General features: G+C 42.8%; 1 protein-coding gene across 1 annotated transcript; it reads left to right on the forward strand.

The window, feature by feature from the left end:
* The first annotated feature begins 735 nt into the window (after positions 1–735).
* On the forward strand, positions 736–20342 carry LOC130366718 (olfactory receptor 1500-like). Its single transcript, XM_056569040.1, has 7 exons — positions 736–811; positions 6186–6205; positions 8882–8989; positions 16468–16486; positions 16836–16977; positions 17037–17097; positions 19404–20342. Exons 1-7 carry the CDS (start codon positions 736–738, stop codon positions 20340–20342), a joined length of 1365 nt encoding a protein of 454 aa, XP_056425015.1.
* The last annotated feature ends 3342 nt before the right edge of the window (positions 20343–23684 follow it).

A 23684-nucleotide genomic window follows, 5' to 3' on the forward strand; every position in this document is an offset into this window, starting at 1 on the left:
TGGGGGGGGGGGGAGGTTTTTCCAGGGTTGACTTGAGGGTAATGTTTGGCTGCTAGATTGGGGAAGTGAGGGAGAAAACTGGGAACAATGAAGTGTGTGGACTGTCTACAAGTTGATTGGTGTTTATGGCACACAGGTTTCAGTAAGTGTATGAGATTGGAGTGTCCAGAAGATAATAAGAGTTTTTGATAGAGAAGGAGACGAGGTTGTGATCGGAGATTGTGAGGAGAGGAGGTTGTGGTCAAAGAGTTCAAAAGGAGAATTGGACAATTTAGAGGCCGAGCAAAGTCTAGAGAAGATCACGTCCAATGTGTGTGGGAGAGTCAGTAAGCTGTGAAAGGCCAAAGGAAGAGGTTAAAGAGGTACTTTACTGGCCAGCGTTTGGAACATTTAGTTCCGAATGTTGTGTCTGCACTGCGGGGGGCGGCCACGATAAGCACCCTCAATGCAAGTCTATGGGAGGTGGCATGGTGGCCACCACACCCCCTCCCATAGACTTGCATTGAGGGGGCGTGATGTAACATCAAGAGGGGCGTGGCCGACCTGGCAGCGCATGCACACATCATTCAGAACTAAATGTGCCAGAGGAGTACCCCTTTAAAGAGAGAAGCCCAGAGGCAGATGAGGAAATTGAGGTCAATAGGGATATTAAAATCATCCATGATAAGTGTAGGTGTTTCTGAGGATAGGAAATGAGGGAAAGCCAGGAGGTCAGGTGAGGCAGTAAGTCGGTAGATGCCTGCAACTTTAAGAGAAAATGGGCGGAAGAGGCTGATGGTGTGCACCTCAAATGAGGGTAATATGAGTGAGGGTAATGGAGGAATAACCTGGAAAGTGCATTGTGGGGAGAGCATACAGATTTCTCCACTATACCTGATGTTAGATCTGGTGGAATGGGATAAGTGAAGGTCATCATAAGTTACGTTAGATAAGTGGGGAAAGCAGTGCCGGAAGGTTGATGCCATGCTTCTGTGAGAGCTGCCGGTTAAGAGAATTAGCAATAAATAAGTCATGAATCTGGGTGAGTTTTTTGCACACAGATCGAGAGTTTAGGAGAGCGCAGTTAAGGGAAACATGAGGGACATGAGAAGGGAGGCAGCAAATATTATAGAGTTAACAGGGGCTCTGTAAGAGACAGGTAGAACTGAAGAAATATTAGTGGAAGGTGTCGGGGTTAGGAGTGATGTCCCCAGCAGCTAAAAGTAGAAGAATAAAGAGGGAGAAAAGATGGTTAAAGGGGTACTCCCGTGGAAAACATTCTTTTTTTAAAACAACTGGTGCCAGAAAGTTAAACAGATTTGTAAATTACTTCTATTAAAAAATCTTAATCCTTCCAGTACTTTTTAGGGGCTGTATACTACAGAGGAAATGCTTTTCTTTTTAGATTTCTCTACTGTCACGACCACAGTGCTCTCTGCTGACCTCTGCTGAGGAACTGTCCAGAGCAGCATATGTTTGCTATGGGGATTTTTTCCTGCTCTGGACAATTCCTAAAATGGACAGCAGAGGTCAGCAGAGAGCACTGTCGTGACAGAAGAGAAATCCAAAAAGAAAAGCATTTCCTCTGTAGTATATAGCCCCTAAAAAGTAATTGAAGGATTAACATGTTTTGATAGAATTAATGTACAAATCTGTTTAACGTTCTGGCACCAGTTGATTTAAAGAAATAATGTTTTCCACGGTACCCCTTTAATTGACTTGAAGGAGTGACTTCTGTGCTGAACCATGGAACGAGGTGATTTAGGGTAATTCATGATGGTGAGCAATACATGGGTGAGGGAAGGAGAGATGGACTGATGTGGATGGAATCCACTGGGGGGTGGGGGGGATAGTTATAAAGACATAGAGCAATAATATAGAAAATAAATGTGAGCATGTTTATTTTTAAAAATAAATGTCTATTTACTAAGATGAGATTGAAGTTTTATTTTTCCCCTTTTGTTCTCTTCTGGTTTAATTCTGGACTAAGGCTGGGTTCACACTACGTTTTTGCCATACTGTTTTCAATCCGTTTTTCTAAAGAAAACAGTATGGCAAAAAAACAGATGGAACAGTATGGAAAAAAGTAAACCGTATGCGTTTTTAAACAGTATACTGTCTTTAAAAGTGCATACAGTTCTGTCAGTTTTTATTTTAAAAAAAACATAAGTTTTTGAAAATTTTGTCCATTTTTAATGGGAGGGGTCTTGGGTGGGGACTTTAGGATTCAAATGCGCATGTGCAAAGTAAAAAGGTATACGTTTTTCCCGTATGGAACCGTATACATGTGCGTTTCCAATTGACGTCCATGTTAAAAAAAAAACGTATGTGGTTGCAGTACGGTTTTTAAACCGGAGTCAAAACCGTCACGCCCCCTCCCATAGAGTTGCATTGAGGGGATGGGACATGATTAGGGGGTGGGGCTACGACGTCACGAGCTCCTGGCGCAGGCACCAGCATTCGGAACAGTTTGTTCCAAATGCTGAGCAGTGGAGTACCCCTTTAAATACAGACGACAATTATCCAGTGGTAATGAAGAGAATGAAAAGTATAGTTGTTGTATATGGTCTAATTCTGGTATTATTCTTGATTTCACACCTTAGAAGGCAGTTTGATGTTTGAATTTCGCCACACATTTGATCATGGAGGGGGATAGTCTAACCACTGGGACCCCCGCAATCTTCAAAATGGGGCACAGCTCTCTCAGCTGTATGGAGCACTCGATGGCATGTGTTATCTACCGCTCCATGTGGTGTCCTGCTGTACTCGGGAGCGCCCTGTTGTTCTCGGTTATCTCTGGCACTCCTAATGCATAAAATGGTTCTATACGGCTAAGAAGGCCAGGGCTGGATAACCCCTTGAAAGGAGTAGTCTAGTATCATAAAACTTATAAGTTTTAAATCACAGGGGATCTGAAGGCTGGGACTCCCGCGATTTTCCACCCGACGCCCCAGTTCTGTGCATGAATGTGGTGTATCGATCATGGCATGAAGGTGAGGCCGACATGTTCCTTACATGTATCTCTATGAGAGTACTGGAGATACCCGAACTCTATATCTCCAGCCGTCCACAGATGCATGAAGGCAGCGTGTCGGGCGCAGCTTTGTGCCATGGTCGACACACCTCCATTAATGCAGAGAGCTGGGGTGGGAGATTGCCGGAGTCCCAGCAGTCACATTTTTTATCAAAAAGTACAAGCCCACTCGCCACGTCAAGGCCACCTATTTAGAGTGCCGCCGCGGCACCAGCGCCCACGGGGGGGGGGGGGGGGGGGGATGAACGACCCACTGGCAGAGCGGCCCCAATGCCACTCAAACCAGTCCATGGGCCGCACCTCCCCACAGACACGGCGTCACGGCAGCAACGGACGCCGCACAGCACCACACCAGTGTGAACAAGGTTTTACAGCACACTTACCATGCTCTCCCAATCAGACAGGGAGGCTGCTAGGAAAGAAATGGCCCTTGTGCAGCTAACTACTACTTATAAAGGGTTGGGCTGAGGGGGTGGGGAAGAGTGCAGACACATGTTCAAACAAAAAAAAAGAGGGGATAGAAAACACAATGTGAATTCAGGTAGAAAAAACAGACATGGTGCACATCTACAATCTTGTATAATGATCTAATTGCTTCTCAGCATAATATCAAAAACTAACAGGTCGTTCCCCCCGTGGGCAATGGTGTCGCGGCGGTGGTGGTCGTTGCCCAGTGCTACGCCATTTTATGCTAGGGATGTTAGGGACCCACTCTAAATAGGTGGCCTTGACGTGGCGAGTGGGCTTGTACTTTTTGATCAAGTATACTAACAACCTGTTGGTTTTTGATATTATGCTGAGAAGCAATCAGATCATTATACAAGATTGTAGATGTGCACCATGTCTGTTTTCTACCCGAATTCACACTTAATTTACAAATCTGTTTAACTTTCTGACACCAGTTGATATAAAAAAAAAGTTTTTCACCGGAGTACCCCTTTAACCCCTTTACCCAACAGCCTGTTTTGACCTTAATGACCAAGGCATATTTTCAAAATCGGACATTCGTAGGTAATAACTTTGGAACGCTTTTACTTATTAAAGCGATTCTGAGAGAGTTTTTTCGTGACCTATTGTACCTTACAGTAGTGGTAAATTTTGACTGATATATTCAGCACTTTTTGTAAAAAATTATTCAAAATTTGGCGAATAAAATGAAAAATTTGCATTTTTCTAGACTTTACATTTTCTGCTCATACGATAAATAGTCATATCGCACCAAATTAATGATGAATTCACATCTACAATATGTCTACTTTATGTTCCCATCATTTGATAAACATTCTTTTACTTTTTTAGAATGTTATAAGGTTTATAAGTTTAGCAGCAATTTTCCAGATTTTCAAGAACATTTCAAAAATCAGATTTTTCAGGGATCAGTTCAGTTCTGATGTGGAATTGAGGGGCCTGTATGTTAGATGCCCCCATATATCACCCCATTTTATAAACTGTACACCTTAAAGTAGTCAGAATGACATTAAAGAAGTTTATTTACCCTTTCGGCGCTTCACAGAAATGAATGCAAAGTGAAGGCTGAATTTTAAAATTAAATTTTTTTGCAGGTTTTTCATTTTTATCAATTTTTTTTCTGTAGCACAGAAGGTTTTGACAAAGAAATACAATTTAAGATTTATTCCCTGAATTCTGGCATTTTTAGAAATGTCCCATATGTGGCCTTTGTGCGCTACGTGTCTCTCACACAGGCCTCAGACATGAAGGCGTGCTGTGTGGATTTTGGGGCATCCTTTTAGTTTAGGATATTTTGTTAGCATCATATAAAGTCGCAGAGGCCTTGGGGTGCAAAAATATTTTTGGGAGACAAGTAGACGCTTTCATTGGTACCATTCTGGGGTACATGTGACACTGATTGTTTTTCATTTTATTTTTTATGAGGTGATATACATAAAAAAATCTATTCTACAGTTGTTTAAATGACATGTTAACTTACTCTGCAGGTTGATACGGTTACGGCGATACCAAATTTCTATACTTTTTTTCTATTTTAGTTTATAGCATAAAAACTATTTTTGTAAAAAATAAAATCACGTTTGCAATTCGCCGTATTCTGTGAGCCAGACGCAATTGTGTGAGGATTCTTTTTTTGCGGGACATGTTGACGTTTTTGGGGGTACTATTTTTGGGGGTGTGTTGGGGGTTTATTATATATATATATATATATATATATATATATATATATATATATATATATAATTAATTTCACTATTTTCTTCAAATTTTTTTAATTTTTTTTCCCATTTTTATTATTTTTTCACTTTTTTATTTCTTTTTCACTTTTTTTCACATTTTACTTTTTTTTTTTAACTGTTGTACACACAATTCAATGGAGTACACATCTGTACTCCATTTAATTATGCCTATGTCTGTAATAGACATAGGAAAGATCAGTGTTCACTGATCACTCATGTTGCCATGACAATAGAGGCCACTGTCAGTCCTCCGGTTGCCATGGTAACCATCGGCGCTCTGCTTTCACTTTGCAGAGCGCCGATGGTGACAGAGGGAGTTCCCTCCCTCTGTAAACCTAATAGATGCCGCGGTCACAGTGACCGCAGAGTCTACAGGGTTAACTCAGGATCAGAGCTGCACTCCGATCCAGATCCCTGCTTTCGGTTCGTCTGAACTGACGGAACAATAGCAGCGATCGCCGGCTGGGGACCTCTGCAATTAGTCCCTGGCCGGTGTCAGGGAGGTCCTGCTGTGTAGCACAGCAAGTTTCTTTAAACTATCACAGCGGCCGGTGGCGCTGTGACAGTTTATTTCCATCAGGTACATGTACTTGATGCTGCGTAAATGGGTTAATGGTGGGTATTGGCTACTATCAACCAGCTATTATCATTTAACCTCTTAAATGGCACAATCAATAGCGATCACAGCATTTAAAAGGTTAAATGACAGGTGCTGCTCCTGTCAGTTGCCTTATTTGGACCCCGGAAACGTGATCCTGGGTAGCCAATCAGTTACTATGGCAGTAGTCTTTTAAGCTCGCTAATTTAATCTTTTTATTTTTTTTTTTTGTATTCACTTTTGGATTAGTAGCTAAAGCTATATGATAGCATAGTTTGGGCTTAGCATAAATTAGCTTGTGCTAACCCTCCATTATTACCCCATTACCCACTCAACATTAGCTTGAATTTTCTTTATCTCTCTGCAGCTTTATTGGAGTCACCTGCGGTAAATTCAGTTGATTAGACAGGATTTGGAAAGACACCGTCCTGTGTATAAAAATCTCACAGCTGACAATGCATATAGGCACACGGCCAAAACAACACAGAAGCCGCTTAGGGACAACACTGTGAATGTCCTTGAGTGGCTCAGCCAGTTCCCTGACTTAAAGGGGTACTCCACTGTAAAACAATTATTTTTAAATCAACTGCTGCCAGAAAGTTATAAAGATTTGTAAATGACTTCTATTAAAAAATCTTAAAGGGGTACTCCGGTGTAAACCTTTTTTCTTTTAAATCAACTGGTGGCAGAAAGTTAAACATATTTGTAAATTACATCTATTAAAAAATCTTAATCCTTCCAGTACTTATTAGCTGCTGAATGCTACAGAGGAAATTCCTTTATTTTTGGAACACTGATGACATCACGAGCACAGTGCTCTCTGCTGACATCTCTGTCCATTTTAGAAACTGTGCATAGCAGATGTATGCTAAGGGCAGCGTGGTGGCTCAGTGGTTAGCACTGCTGCCTTGCAGAGCTGGGGACTTGGGTTCAAATCCCACTAAGGACAACAATAAATAGAGCGTTGTTATTATTATTATTATAATAACATCAGCAGAGAGAACTGTGGTTGTGATGTCATCAGAGAGCATTCCAAAAAGAAAAGAATTTCCTCTGTAGTATTCAACAGCTAATAAGTACAGGAAAGATTAAGATTTTTTTTAATAGAAGTAATTTACAAATATGTTTAACTTTCTGCCACCAGCTGATTTAAAAGAAAAAAGGTTTTCACCAGAGTACCCCTTTAATCGTTCCAGTACCTATCATGCACTATTTCTTCCATTACCTTCTCCCATGACAACATAATGTCCGTTATTAATAACGGGCTATGACAGGTTAAAATGGATAATGCAAAAATCCCATAGACTATAATGGGATTTTGCAACGGCCGTTTAACGGACAATTTCAGGGTTTTCATAACGGAACATATAACGGATCTATAAAAATGGAAGAATGTGTAGTGTGAAAGGGGCCTTAAACATAGTCGTTATAGGGATTTGTATTTTTGATGCCATTAATTTAAAAAAATTATTAAAAGGGTGAATGGGTGATGAGTTATTTCACAAAAGTTTTTTTAAACCTGGTATGTGTCTTTTTTGTATTTATTGTTGGCATAGTAGTGAAAGCCATTTTTCCATATATTTAAAAATTAGATTAACTTGCCCCTCCCCCCCTCCACCCATAGCCAGCCAGGTATGCAGAGGCAATTTATTTTCAGTCTAATAATACCGCACTGCTACTGCCTAGTCTTGGAGCATCATTCTTTTTGATGGTTTGAGCCTGCTGGTACCTCGCTCTTCCCAGTACCTGTGATCACTGAGGGTACTGGAGTAATTAGTGGGGGTGGGGGTATTGGGCTAACCCTAAGCCCATGCTTAGTGGCTGGAACTTCTACTAAGCCAAAAAAGTAAGTAAGCAAAAAATAAATAAAAAACATGCCATCAAAAAACTCTCCAAGGCCTTTATATTAACGCTTTACTGAGTAGAAGTTTTTTTTTTCCTTATTTTGGTTCTAAATTAGTACTTGGTATTTTTCTTGTAAACAAAAAAAAAAAAAGGAATAAACTAAAATAAAAGCCATACATCACCTCTCTCCAACATTTTCTGTGCTTAGTGCTGCAGTGTCCAGGAAGACCATGCAGCAGAGGAGACGAGCCCCCGACTTTGGACCTGTAATGGAACTTTCCCAGATTTTCTTGTATCCACCTATTTGGAATAAACCCTGTCTGATTATTATTAATCAATAATGATATTGCGTTATTTTATGATGGGAGATAGTAACAGGAGAAATCGTGCATGCACTATTTATTCCCTTCAATCGCCCGTCACAAAATAAGGCCCGTTATGAATAATGGGCAATAACGGGTTAAAACGACTATTAGAAAAATCCCATAGACTATAATGGGATTTTCTAATGTATGTTAGGGATTTTCTAATGGCGGTTTAACCCCACGATCACGCGCTATTTTATAACGGGTGTTATATAACGGGTACTTTTCATAGTGGGAAAGCAGCATTACTTTGGCATGTCTAATTGCCAAAACCTTGGCAAGGATTTTAACATCCTAGCTGAGTAGAGATACGGGACAGAAGGACTAAATTTTTAATTTTTTTTTTTTTTTTGCAGGTGATCAAAATGATATTTTCTTTCATCATAGATTGTGGTAAGGCCATAGAATTACAGAATTCATCAAAGATTATAATCACTTGTTATCAACGGGGTTGAGGAAGCCGAGAATGAGAAAAGAGCTTATTTTATCTCTACAATCCACATTTCTTTGTCCAATTTCAATCTCACCCAATTTGAGCAGATCACAGTTACATAGAAAATTGTCAGTGTCAAAATCTGATGGAAATTTTGGATCTTTGCTTTAATTTCATCTGGCTGCCTAAAATTTTTGCCAGAATCCCTTTGCAAAAATAGAACGTCCTTCTTTTCCCTTCGAGCTTGTACTACATTAGCCGGTAGTCTCTTGGGCCACCGTCTATAAAAGTTTTTTGACCATGAAAAAGGCCTTTTGTTGGGCCTGCTCCCCAACATCCTAGCATTTTTTTCACATTATTTCTCCTTGATCTATCCTCTAAATCAGTTAGTTTGAGCTTGATGCACTTTTGTTCTTTTAGTTGTTCCATGGTAGACTGTTTCAGGTCAGTAACATTTGTAGGAACTACTTATCCCAAAGTGACAACTTTAAGTCATATTTTATTCAGATCATCTGTAAGAAAGGAGAGGTCAGTGGCCAGACTCCCAGTCTGAAGGGGAAGAATACTAATAGCTATAGGCATGCTTGAACTTCCTGTAAAATAGTATGCATGGTATACACAACTTGTTTATTTGTGGGCCCCGGTTCCTCCTCCTCTCCTCCTATTTTACCAAGGGAACCAGCGGCTATGATAGGATTAGAGTCAGAGGGTCAGAGGGTGTTTTCCCAGGGGAGAGATGTTTTAAAGTTTTGATCTTAACTCCGACTGGAGAGGGCTTAATAAACTTCTCAATCTTTGAGGAATTGGCCCGGCTTTAGGTGAACCTGAACCATCAGACTTTCTCATTTTGAGGCCATATTTCTTGCAGCTTGATGAGGATGAATAAAATGTTGCATAACACCGACTCTCTTTTCTTTTGTCTCTTGGTGTGTGTTTCCTTTAAACCATATTACTATGGGGGGGATACGCACCACTTCTACTTTTTCTGGCTACAGATGTATTATTTTTGATGAATCCGCAAAAGGAAATAAAATAGCAGTAAGAATGCAACTATCCAAATGTAAGATAGGGCCAGGGACTATTGATAGGATTTAGATTATTGGGCAGACTAGATGGACCAAATGGTTCCTATCTGTCGACACTGTTACGCCTAGCGCTCCGGGTCCCCGCTCCTCCCCGGAGCGCTTACGGCATCTCTCTCTCCGCAGCGCCCCGGTCGGTCCCGCTGACCGGGAGCGCTGCACTGTCATGGCCGTCGGGGATGCGATTCGCACAGCGGGATGCGCCCGCTCGCGAATCGCATCCCAGGTCACTTACCCGTCCCGGTCCCATGCTGTCATGTGCTGGCGCGCGCGGCTCCGCTCTCTAGGGCGCGCGCGCCAGCTCCCTGAGACTTAAAGGGCCAGTGCACCAATGATTGGTGCCTGGCCCAATTAGCTTAATTGGCTTCCACCTGCTCCCAGACTATATCTGTTCTCTGTCCCTGCACTTCCCTGCCGGATCTTGTTGCCTTAGAGCCTAGTGAAAGCGTTACTGTGTTTATCCATACCGTGTACTTGACCTCCTGCTTGCCTTATTGACTACGATTCTTGCTGCCTGCCCCGACCTTCTGCTACGTCCGACCTTGCTTTGTCTACTCCCTTGTACCGCGCCTATCTTCAGCAGTCAGAGAGGTTGAGCCGTTGCTAGTGGATACCACCTGGTCACTACCGCCGCAGCAAGACCATCCCGCTTTGCGGCGGGCTCTGGTGAACACCAGTAGTGACTTAGAACCGGTCCACTAGCACGGTCCACGCCAATCCCTCTCTGGCACAGAGGATCCACCTTCTACCAGCCGGGATCGTGACAGTAGATCCGGCCATGGATCCCGCTGAGGTTCCCCTGCCAGCTATCTCTGATCTCACCACGGTGGTCGCCCAGCAATCCCGACAGATCGCCCATCTAACCCACCAGCTGTCGGAAGTGTCCACCATGGTGCAACAACTTCAGTCGCAACTTCTGCCTCTGCTACAGCAGCAACCATCTCCTCCGCCAGCTCCTGCACCCCTTCCGCAGCGAGTGGCCACTCCTAGCCTCCGCTTGTCCCTGCCGGACAAATTTGATGGGGACTCTAAGTTTTGCCGTGGCTTTCTTTCGCAATGTTCCCTGCACTTGGAGATGATGTCGGACCAGTTTCCTACTGAAAGGTCTAAGGTGGCTTTCGTAGTCAGCCTTCTGTCTGGAAAAGCCCTGTCATGGGCCACACCGCTCTGGGACCGCAATGACCCCGTCACTGCCTCTGTACACTCCTTCTTCTCGGAAATTCGAAGTGTCTTTGAGGAACCTGCCCGAGCCTCTTCTGCTGAGACTGCCCTGCTGAACCTGGTCCAGGGTAATTCTTCCGTTGGCGAGTACGCCATACAATTCCGTACTCTTGCTTCTGAACTATCCTGGAATAATGAGGCCCTCTGCGCGACCTTTAAAAAAGGCCTATCCAGCAACATTAAAGATGTTCTGGCCGCACGAGAAATTCCTGCTAACCTGCATGAACTCATTCATCTAGCCACTCGCATTGACATGCGTTTTCTGAGAGACATCAAGAGCTCCGCCAGGAAAAAGACTTAGATCTCTGGGCACCTCTCCCACAGTCTCCGTTGCAATCTACGCCTAGGCCTCCCGCCGAGGAGGCCATGCAAGTGGATCGGTCTCGCCTGACCCAGGAGGAGAGGAATCGCCGTAGGGAAGAGAATCTTTGTCTGTACTGTGCCAGTACCGAACATTTTCTGGTGGATTGCCCTATCCGTCCTCCACGTCTGGGAAACGCACGCTCGCACCCAGCTCTCGTGGGTGTGGCGTCTCTTGATTCTAAGTCGGCTTCTCCACGTCTCACGGTGCCCGTGCGGATTTCCCCTTCAGCCAACTCCTCCCTCTCAGCCGTGGCCTGCCTGGACTCTGGTGCCTCTGGGAATTTTATTCGTGAGTCCTTGGTGAATAAATTCCGCATCCCGGTGACCCGTCTCGTCAAGCCACTCTACATTTCCGCTGTCAACGGAGTCAGGTTGGATTGCACCGTGCGTTACCGCACGGAGCCCCTCCTAATGTGCATCGGACCTCATCACGAAAAAATTGAGTTTTTGGTCCTCTCCAATTGCACTTCCGAAATTCTCCTTGGACTACCCTGGCTTCAACACCATTCCCCAACCCTGGATTGGTCCACAGGGGAGATCAAGAGCTGGGGTTCCTCTTGTTTCAAGGACTGCCTTAAACCGGTTCCCAGTACTCCCTGCCGTGACCCTGTGGTTCCCCCTGTAACCGGTCTGCCGTCCTGCCATAAGAAGTGCCTCTCCCCCCCTCCCAGTCCAGTCAGGCAAGCCTCGGTGCCTCCCCATGGCCCCCGTCCTGGTGTCACACTGCCCCGTGCCAGGCCTCGCCCTCTGCCCTCCCTCCCCATTCCCACTCCTGCTGTACTGCCTGCCGTTGAGGAAACCCTCCATTCTTTCCCGGTCTCCTCATCCCAGGGGAGGCAGTTCCCGGACAAAGAGAAGGGGAGACCTAAGGTGGGGGGGTACTGTTACGCCTAGCGCTCCGGGTCCCCGCTCCTCCCCGGAGCGCTTACGGCGTCTCTCTCTCCGCAGCGCCCCGGTCGGTCCCGCTGACCGGGAGCGCTGCACTGTCATGGCCGTCGGGGATGCGATTCGCACAGCGGGACGCGCCCGCTCGCGAATCGCATCCCAGGTCACTTACCCGTCCCGGTCCCCTGCTGTCATGTGCTGGCGCGCGCGGCTCCGCTCTCTAGGGCGCGCGCGCGCCAGCTCCCTGAGACTTAAAGGGCCAGTGCACCAATGATTGGTGCCTGGCCCAATTAGCTTAATTGGCTTCCACCTGCTCCCAGACTATATCTGTTCTCTGTCCCTGCACTTCCCTGCCGGATCTTGTTGCCTTAGAGCCTAGTGAAAGCGTTACTGTGTTTATCCATACCGTGTACTTGACCTCCTGCTTGCCTTATTGACTACGATTCTTGCTGCCTGCCCCGACCTTCTGCTACGTCCGACCTTGCTTTGTCTACTCCCTTGTACCGCGCCTATCTTCAGCAGTCAGAGAGGTTGAGCCGTTGCTAGTGGATACCACCTGGTCACTACCGCCGCAGCAAGACCATCCCGCTTTGCGGCGGGCTCTGGTGAACACCAGTAGTGACTTAGAACCGGTCCACTAGCACGGTCCACGCCAATCCCTCTCTGGCACAGAGGATCCACCTCCTACCAGCCGGGATCGTGACAGACACATTCTATGTTTGTTTGTTGAGGTCCCCCAGCCTCCTCCATAGAGAGCTTGGTTAGTTCTACCAGCTCCAGGTGGAGAGAAGAAGATCTCATGGTGTCCTGCAGAAATTATAGCAGTAGCAAAAACAGAATACAAGAGGAGAACAGGCGTAACCCAGTTAAGTAACCAATGGAACAGTGCTATGCTTGATAGGAACATAATGTTTCCATAAGTATTTTTAGAAATTAGGCTAAGTTATAAGGGACTTTGGTAATTCATAGCACCTATACAATGCTTCAATGCACATAATGAGGTATTAAAGGGGTATACCAGGAAAAAACTTTTTTATATATATATATATATATATATATATATATTTATATATATATATATATATATATATATATATATATATATATATATATATCAACTGGTTACAGAAAGTTAAACAGATTTGTAAATTACTTCAATTAAAAAATCTTAATCCTTTCAATAATTATCAGCTGCTGAAGTTGAATTGTTGTTTTCTGTCTGGCAACAGTGCTCTCTGCTGACATCTCTGCTTGTCTCTGGAACTGCACAGAGTAGAAGAGGTTTGCTATGGGGATTTGCTTCTAAACTGAGCGGTTCCTGAGACACATGTCATCAGGGAGCACTTAGACAGAAAAGAACAACTCAACTTCATCAGCTCATAAGTACTGAAAGAATTAAGATTTTTTAATAGAAGTAATTTACAAATCTAGTTAACTTTCTGAAGCCAGTTGATATATATATATATATATATATATTATACAAAAAAAGAAGATTGCAGCAGCACACATTGGTCAAAAAATTTAGGCTCTTAGCGCACTTTTTGATCAAAACGTGTCCCCCATCCACCACGGGGAGGTGGCCACATTTAGGATGGGACCCTAGCACAAATTCTGAGCCTAACTCTCAGATACCAACTCACCTCTGCTGGGCATATAGCCTCTGACTAGGTGACATGCTGGATCCATATACAATTTAAAACACCACCTGTGAGAAAGGGGGAGGGGTGCACAGCTAAAGAGGGTGCCATTCCCCCTGAGTTGTAAATACAAGCAAAAAGAAAAATAGCCAGCACAACAACCTAATACACGGGTGCACACTGCTGTGGCAGATACAGAGTATACAAAAAAAGAGGATTGCAACCCGTGGTGGATGGGGGACACGTTTTGATCAAAAAGTGCGCTAAGAGCCTCAATTTTTTGACCAATGTGTGCTGCTGCAATCCTCTTTTTTTGAATACTCTATATCTGCCACAGCATTGTGCACCCGTGTATTAGGTTGTTGTGCTGGCTATTTTTCTTTTTGCTTGTGTACACACACATATATATATATATAGAAAGTCCATAAAAAGCAGCACATCCAGAATAGTGGAATGGGTGCAAGCCTATTGAACCTCGGTGCTCCGGTTCTTACTAAATATGCAATGGATAAAGGCAGCACACCACGATGATGTAATCCCAAAACTGTGAATTTATTCCATGATGTAGAAAACAACGTTTCGGCGATCTCTCACCGCCTTGACTTGAAAATGGCGGTGAGAGATCGCCGAAACGTTGTTTTCTACATCATGGAATAAATTCACAGTTTTTGGATTACATCATCGTGGTGTGCTGCCTTTATCCATTGCATATATATATATATATATATATATATATATATACTAGCCGAGTACCCGGCGTTGCCCAGTTTTCTCTTCCTCATCCTTGTTGGGGAGGAAAATCAACAAAGGAGGAAGCTTTTGACTTCATATCTATTCCCCATATATTGTTGTCATATCCCAACCCCATATCCCGTCCTCGTACCCCAACCGCCTATCCCGTCCTCCTATCCTGACCTCCTATCTCGACCTCCTATCTCGACCTCCTATCTCGTCCTCCTATCCCGTCCTCCTAACCCGACCTCCTATGCTGACCTCCTATGCCGACCTCCTATCCCGTCCTCCTATCCCGTCATCCTATCCCGGCCTCCTACCTTCAAATCCCATCCCCATATATTGTTGTCATATCCCAACCCCATATCCCGTCCTCCTATCTTGACCTCCTAACCCGACCTCCTATCTCAACCTCCTAACCCGACCTCCTATCTCGACCTCCTATCCTGTCCTCCTAACCCGTCCTCCTAACCCGTCCTCCTATCTCGACCTCCTATCTCGACCACCTATCCCGACCTCCTATCCCGACCTCCTATCCCGTCCTCTTATCTCGACCTCCTATCCCGTCCTCCTATCCCGTCCTCCTATCTCGACCTCCTATCCCGTCCTCCTAGCTCGACCTCCTATCCTGTCCTCCTATCCCATCCTCCTATTCCGACCTCCTATCTCAATATCCTATACCGTCCTCATATCCCATCCTCCTTTCCCTTCCTTTTATCTCGACCTCCTATCCAGTCAACCTATCCGGTCCTCCTATCTCAACCCTCTATCCCGTCCTCCTATTTCCACCTCCTATCCCGACCTCCTATCTCAATGTCCTATCTCGTCCTCCTATCTCCACCTCCCCGTCCTCCTATCTCCACCTCCTATCCCGTCCTCATATCCCGACCTCCTAACTCGACCTCCTATCCCGACCATCCCGTCCTCCTATCTCGACCTCCCATCCCGACCTCATATCCCGACCTGTAATATGTGTACCAGGTATTGAAATATGTCCAGCCGTACAGAAGTTATGTGGGAACATACATTTGCATGGGACTTTAAACAAAAACCCTGACCCTCCCAAATGGGGGTAGTTAAGGGTTAAATTAACTATCCTATATTTTAAGTGGATATATAAGTAACATGTGACCAAGTATTATCGAAATATCTCCAGCCGTTTGGAAGTTATGCAGTAAAATATATTTCCCATAGACTTGTATGGGACTTTAAGTAAGGGTTAAATCACCTATCCTATATTTGTTGTAGACATATAAGTAACGTGTGTGCCAAATTTCATGTTAATATCTTTAGCCATTTGGAAGTTTTTGTGGAACATACACACATACATACATACATACATACATACATACATACACACACACAATGGCCCACATTTATCATTGCAGTGTAAGTGAAGCATTTTTTACACCTTTTTTGCGTGTGCTGATAATGTGTAGGAGCACCAAATTTATTAAAAGGTAAAAGAGCTTTGATAAATTTGGTGCAGGTCACATTTTCTGAAATTTCTGTCTACACATAAACCAAAAAGCTAAACCATGTCTGGGCTGTTTAGTTTTAGAGAATTTTCAGTGGCTTTGTGCCTTTTTTTGCTCCTTTTTACAAAAAGGGGCAATGATAAATCCCTTCCATATCATGTGTATTGCCAAAATCAGTGGATTGCAACTCAAAATCAGCAGAAATGTGTAAACAAAAAGGGGCAATGTATATAAACACCAACTTAACAATGATGAGGTAACAGTTGATGTTCATAACAACCGCCATGATCTCCAATCAACAATAGGTAACATAATTAAATTACTAAGATCAAAATCTTATTTTGTCTTTAAAGGGAACCAATCAATGGAAATGCGTTATATAGAGTAAAATCTTCATCCTCGCTTCATCCTTCCAGGGATGTTTATGCCCACAGTGATGGTGAGGATATAAGGTAAAAAATTCTCCCAGTTGTCCCCCTAAGTAGTCCCCTGGGTGGGGAGCTATACTTACCTATTCCGGGTCTTCTTGGCTGTAATCACGCCCCCTTGGCATGATTGACAGCCCGGGCCTGCGTCATCGCTATGCTTTGTGTTTGTTTTGATTACAGATGGAAAGACCAGAACTAGGTAAGTATAATTCCCCGCCCAGGGGACAATAGTGGGGAGACTTTTCAAACAACTTCTAATGAGAGTATATGCCCCCACTATATTTTGTGCCCCTGCACATAAAATGCTTCTTTCTTTCCTTTTTCCACCGGTTTGCCAATTAATGAAAACTGTAAGTGACAATTATTGCAACCACTGAAGACTACAACCCTCATAATCTCTGATAGCTGCATATGTCATACAGGAAGTTCCTCGGATTAGAATCACCTCTATGAGATAGAGAATGGAACTTTCCTATCTCCATAATGATGTTTCAGATATTTCTATAAATACATAATAGCAATTCTCATTATCTGTTAATGAATTACAGATTTATTTCTATATTTCTCCATTGATCAGAACCCTGGAGACTCATCAGACGATAGCAGAGATATCTCCAGGGGGTTCTTCTACCTGGTCCCTTGTCTTCATCTTGTAGATAAATATCGGCAGATAATGCTTCACATTCAGGGGTCTGGGGGTCATAGAAGCTGACGCTGCTCCTGTGTAACATTGTCCTCCATCCCCCCAGGGACCTGAGAGCAAAGAGAAGAGATATTCATCTGAACATGAAGAACAAAGAAATATCTGATGTAAGTGACATTTATAGAACATTACAGGAGAAGGATTTCTTATAGGTGACTTGAGATGTCATACAATCCACACAAATTAACTTTAAATGGGGTTGCCAATGAATACAAATTAGCCCTATCATCCGACTGCAGGAACTATTTATGATTTCCAGAATGGAGAATGGAATCTCTCCTGGACCAAGTTGCCAATGAGAACTTTTGCATCACCACTCCATTCCTGCTCTGCCTGAACTGCCAAAGATAGCTGAGTGACAACATTCAGCTACTTTAGGAGGTTCCCATAGTGTGTAGATGGACACGTGTGACTGCCGCTCCATTCTCAGGGGAGTCTCTGTTCCCCAGCAGTGATCCCCCACAGTTATATAGTTATCCCCCATCCTGAACATTGTGAAACAAATCTGTGCCATTCAGACTTGGACTCCAGAGACCTGTGACGGTTCCTGTAGTATCTGCAACATGATGTCAGAAGGAGATTCTGTAGGTCCTGCGGGTTGTGAGGAATGTCCTCCATGTTCGGACTTGTTTTTCCAGCACACTTACAGATTATCTATGACATGAGATTTAGGAAATTTGGAGTCATCACCTTGACCTCTTGACCACGTTCCTCATTCCTGAACAATATTTGCAGGGTGGCTTGAGAATTATACTTCTTAGAGACACCACTGCCATAAAGGGATCCCACTATTGTTAAGGGTGAAGACTTAACTATACAATGTTTCCTTAGGGGGTTTCATGTCCTTGTAACATCCACATAAAGCCAGGACTCAAAGTTTTCCAGCAGAACATAGTACAGAGCATCATCTTGTCATCTTCCAATAGCCCTTCCTGGCACAATTAATGTAAAGGAAACCATGATTTATCAGAGACCAAACCCCCTGCCCTCATGTCCTGATTGAGTTCTGATGCTAACCTGCCCATTGTAGGCTTTTTAGATGGTGGACAGGGGTCTATTATGTCCCTATGATTTCTGATGTCACCGATATGGTTCCTAATCTTTTTCTTGAACTCCTTTTTTGTTTTGCCAATATATTGGAGGTGAGAAACACAATTACACAAATAAATAACTCATTTAGTTCTACAGTTGGCAAAATTATGTATCAAATATTTTCATTGTGGCCGAACTCCTAAAAGTTCTGGTTTGTTCAACCTGTGGACAGGCTAGAAAGCCTCTACACCTAAATGTTCTTAGTGTTTTCCTTTCCAGTCATGTTCCTTTTCTCTGAGAGGGCTGAAAATGGCTATGTACAAGTCATCCTTGATCGACCTCCCATTCCTATATGTTACCAAGGGGTGCTTAGGGGGAATATCTTGGAAATTGGGGTCACCTTTCAGGATACTCAATTGCTTCTTAAAATAGTTCTTACACGCTCTGCTTTTTTTTTTATCATAGGTCCCAATAATCCACATTTCTCCATCCCCCTTTGTTGATTTTGGTGTTCATAGACTCTTCCTATCAGATTTTTGAGATTTATTGTAGGCCCCAGTCAGTATTTTGGTCAAGGAATCTCTCCTTCAAGTCCCTTGTTTGTTGATTGAAGGGCCGCAGCAACAAATAGTTACAGTGGATTCTCGGGTATTGACCTGCTGGTATATTTCTTTTAAAAGTATGGGGAAAATATATTTCCTCCCACAGTAGACTGTACGTCCCTGTGGCCTCATCAGCACCACACAATGAATATGTCATCTATAAATCTCCCCCAGTAATTTTCAGTTGCTCTTCTCCTCTTCAAACACAATGGTACTCCCACCAGCCACTGAGCAAATTGGCATATGAGGGCGCAACAGGGCTTCCTCTAGCTGTCCCCTGATCCAGTGGTAGTACTTGGAGTTAAAGATAACATAGTAAAGAGTTCATACAAATTTGAGAAGCTGGATAACATATTCATTGTGGGTCTGGAACTGAGTGCCACTGGTCTTGAGGGAAAAAAATAACTACATCAAGGCCATCTCTATGCCTTATAGAGCTGTAGAGTACCAGCAGGCTAAGGACATAGGAGTCATCAAGCTGGATACTGTCTATCTTCTGTCTGGTGTCCCTAATGTAGAACTAAAGAGAGGAAACAAATTTCCTTAGTATTTTATCTAGGTAGATTCTTACATTTTGGGTAATTGAATCTACCACTCATAGTATGGGGTGTCCTTTACAGGGACAGCCCCTTATGTATTTTTCAAAGAGCGTAAAAGATGGGAACCTGGAAATAAACTGGACGCATGAACTTACATTTTTGATGAGAAATACTCTGTCTTGTATCTTATGATAAGAGTAATTTCTTCTGGATTTATAACACATTATACCTACTGCCTAGATCTACATACAGGAGAACAACCGGACAGAGGTCACAGAGTTCCTTCTCTTAGGATTTCAGGTCAGTCGAGGTTTAAGACTTTTCCTGTTCTGTCTGTTCCTTGTGGTTTATTGTCTGATAATATGTGGGAATCTCCTGATCATCAACCTGGTGTCCACCAGCAAGAACCTCCACACCCCAATGTACTTCTTCATCTCACATCTGTCCATCAGTGACATCTTGTTATCCACAGATATTGTCCCCAACCTTCTTTACATCCTAATGAATAATGGGGGGACCATGACTTTTCTTGGTTGTATGACTCAATATTATTTTTTCAGCTCTTCAGGAATATTTGAGTGTCTCCTCCTTGCTGTGATGTCTTATGACAGATATGTGGCCATCTGTAATCCTCTCCGTTACTCCTCTATCATGACAAGTGGACATTGTGTTATACTGACCGCCATCTGTTGGTTCATTGGATTTTCTTTAACTTTGATTTTAACCATAACAACAGCAAAGCTAAACTTCTGCGGACCAAATATAATTGACCATTTATTCTGTGATCTTCTTGCTTTAGTACAACTTTCCTGTTCTGACACAATTATTGTCCAATTGGAGCTTTATTTAATAGGCGTTCCAGGTATCTTCGTTCCAACCACCATCATTGTTGTGTCTTATAACTATATTGTGTTCGAAATTCTAAGGATCCCATCCAATACTGGTAGACACAAAGCCTTCTCCACCTGTAGCTCCCACCTCACTGTGGTCTCTATATACTTTTGGACAATATTCAGTGTTTATATTGTCCCAACAAATGGACAAACCCTTTCAACTGGTAAAATCCTCTCCCTGCTATATACTGTTCTTACCCCTTTGGTCAACCCCATTATATACAGTCTGAGGAATAAAGACATTAAAAAAGCCGTACAGGAAACAATTCATAGACAGAGGATCTAATAAATTATAACTAATATCATTAACCGATAATCCACGAGAAAAAAAAAAAAAAAAAAAGGCCAGACCATGTAAGGTTTGTGGTCTTGTGAATTGGTGACTGACAGCACCCACAAGATCAGTTTCATTTCCTTTCGGTAGATTATCTACAGGTATATGTCCTTGTATTTTCCCAACATATACAACGTATAATGCAAATATATAACAACAATAGAACAGATTACAAATACATTACATACAGTATTTTAGAATCTTTTAGAGTCTTCCCACAGAAGGACTGCAATGAACGGAAAAAAAAAAGTATTACCAAACAATAAGTTATAGCCATTTCCCCCCTAGTTTTCTAGAAGTGAGCCCTACCCTTCTTAGTATTCTCTGCCAAATCAAATTCATAATTCCTAACCTTCTGAATTAGCACCTGCCACTTTCTTAAGACGGGAGATGTATTAACAAACCATAAACTTATTACTAATAATTTAGCTTAGAAGAAAAACCTGATGAGTGAGACATTTTCTTCTCCACATTCTGCTACATTTCCAATGATGGACATTCTAGGCTTATATAGGATTAATATCAGAAGCTTCCATTGGATTTAACTACTAATCGCCCTCCGGGACAATTCGACCCTAGAGCATTTCTGTTTTTTTTTTTTTTTGGACAAGAAGGATTATCTTTACAATCTTTTTTCCATAAACCAAGAGGATAATAGTATAGTCCATATACAGTGTGGGCAATTTATATGGATACACCTTAATAAAATGGGAATGGTTGGTGATATTAACTTCCTGTTTGTGGCCCATTAGTATATGTGAGGGGGGAAACTTTTCAAGATGGGTGGTGACCATGGCGGCCATTTTGAAGTCAGCCATTTTGAATCCAACTTTTGTTTTTTTCAATAGGAAGAGGATCATGTGACACATCAAACTTATTGGGAATTTCACAAGAAAAACAATGATGTTCTTGTTTTTAACGTAACTTTATTCTTTCATGAGTTATTTACAAGTTTCTGACCACTTATAAAATGTGTTCAATGTGCTGCCCATTGTGTTGAATTGTCAATGCAACCCTCTTCTCCCACTCTTCACACACTGATAGCAACACCACAGGAGAAATGCTAGCACAGGCTTCCAGTATCGTATACACTGCTATATACTACTATATATGCAGCAGGAGAAATGCTAGCACAGGCTTCCAGTGTCCGTAGTTTCAGGTGCTGCAGAATGGGCAAAACAAAAATTGGAACAGGACCCTCAGTTTACGCAGAAGATTTTGTTTAGTGATGAGGCAAACTTTTATGTGAATGGTGAAGTTAACAAACAAAACCACCGCTATTGGTCTGACACTAACCCACATTGGATAGATCCCTCCAAGACTGTTGGAACACAAAAATTTATGGTATGGTGTGGTATATGGGGTACAAAGATAGTGGGGCCATTCTTCATCAATGGAAAGCTCAAGGCCACCGGATGTGCGAAATTGCTACATGATGATGTGTTTCCCTCTTTATGCACTGAAACTGGCACGTTCCCTGAGTTTTTCCAGCAAGATGGCGCACCACCACATTATGGGTGTCAGGTCCGAGCATTAAGGTGTATCCATGTAAATGGCCCACCCTGTAGAATCCACAACTGTACAATTTTATACATCATATAAACTGAACTTTTCCAGGTTCACATTTTGTAGACTTAGAGACCCTGTGTCATCAGGAATAGGACCCAAGTTCCACTTAATTTTTTTCCTGATTTTAAGTTGAAAATGCATAGAGGTCTCTTAACTTAATAATTTATACTTTGACAACAAATATTACTTTGTGAGATTCAACCGTGAATAAATATTTTACCTTAGTAGCTCATGTGCATGATTTATCTGAGCTTTTGAGTATCCAGGATACTATACAACCTTTTAATCTTCTTAAAACTCATCAAAACACCATAATAAAATAGGTGATCTTCCCCAAACTTCTAATTGTGTATTTTTCAGAAATTCTTTTATATTGTTATTATTCCACATGGGGATAAAAATCAAACTTCCCTCTAGCTCAAATACCCTTCCTACTTCCCTCCAAACCTTATTAAATAATCTAGAAAAAGGTAAAGAGTCCCTCTCAAATCCCACAAAAAAAGTTATATGTTACTTACTACAAATCCTCATCATGAACATATAATTTTTATGTCTCTAGCATCCATATTTCTCTCAAAAATACCTTCTTTCTGTTGCCTATTTGGTTTTCCATTATGTGCTCTGGAGGGGGGCATGTCCTCACTCTGCATGACTAGGCTTACTCCCTGAGTCTGCTGTGCTGTGCTGGGTCTCTTCATCCAATCACTGCAGGCTGCTCTGTATCCCCCTCTTCTATGTTTTTATGCTGCAGTCTGATAGGACAAGAGTGAGCATAGAGGAGTGCTAGTCCCGCCCTCACATTCTGTACCATGTCCCTGCCTGTGCTTCAGCTGGGACAAAGATTACGCTGCAGTTGGAAAGGATTATCTTCTGAATGAATAGTGATCCCTAGTGGTTTTATTTTTTATTTTTTTATAAGCCATGATGAAAAAAGATAGCATTTTCTTATGAGATATATTAGGATGGTTAAGGTTTTGCCAAGATGTACAACATATGAAATATTTTTGAATCTGACAGTGCCAATTTGACTTTTTAACTACCCCTTCAAATAAAACCAATGCCTGCCTTAAAAAATTATAAAAAAAAATCTATGTACATCCCATCTAAAATAAGTGAACAAGAACAGGGAACATTTTCCATCTCATTACATTCTGTAGATTTATAAAAGAATTGGCTGATCAGTAATGTAACATATTGAACACAGAACAAGGAACTGTTGGGTTTAAGACACCGGGAGGGCTCACTAACGGAGGCTGGGGGTGGGGGGACCCTTTGATGGACAACCCCTTGAAGCAGTTTTTACCCTACCAACAGAGATATTCATTATTACAGAGAGGGGCAGAGAGCTTTGTGTTGCCTCATACAGTTCAACAAGCTGCCTCAACTTCATAAACCTTAGCAGAGGAGGCAGGAATAATTTTTCAGCGAAATTCTGTGTCTTAGTTCCACAACAAATCATCTGCTGGTTATACTAGTCTGTAGACGATATAATACCCAGCAGTCTATTCCTTTGACCATAGTCTTTGACAAAGTTAAATTTTGTGTTTAGTTCACAGCTTTTTGTGCTGCTGCTGTCACGATTCGGCTAGCTGGATGTGGACGGGTAAGTGACTTGGGATGCGATTCGCGAGCGGGCGCGTCCGGCTATGCGAATCGCATCCCCGCCGGCAATGTCAGTGCAGCGCTCCCGGTCAGCGGGTCTGACCGGGGCGCTGCAGAGAGAGA

This window comes from Hyla sarda, chromosome 4 (genome assembly GCF_029499605.1).
Source record: "Hyla sarda isolate aHylSar1 chromosome 4, aHylSar1.hap1, whole genome shotgun sequence".
Taxonomy (NCBI): domain Eukaryota; kingdom Metazoa; phylum Chordata; class Amphibia; order Anura; family Hylidae; genus Hyla; species Hyla sarda.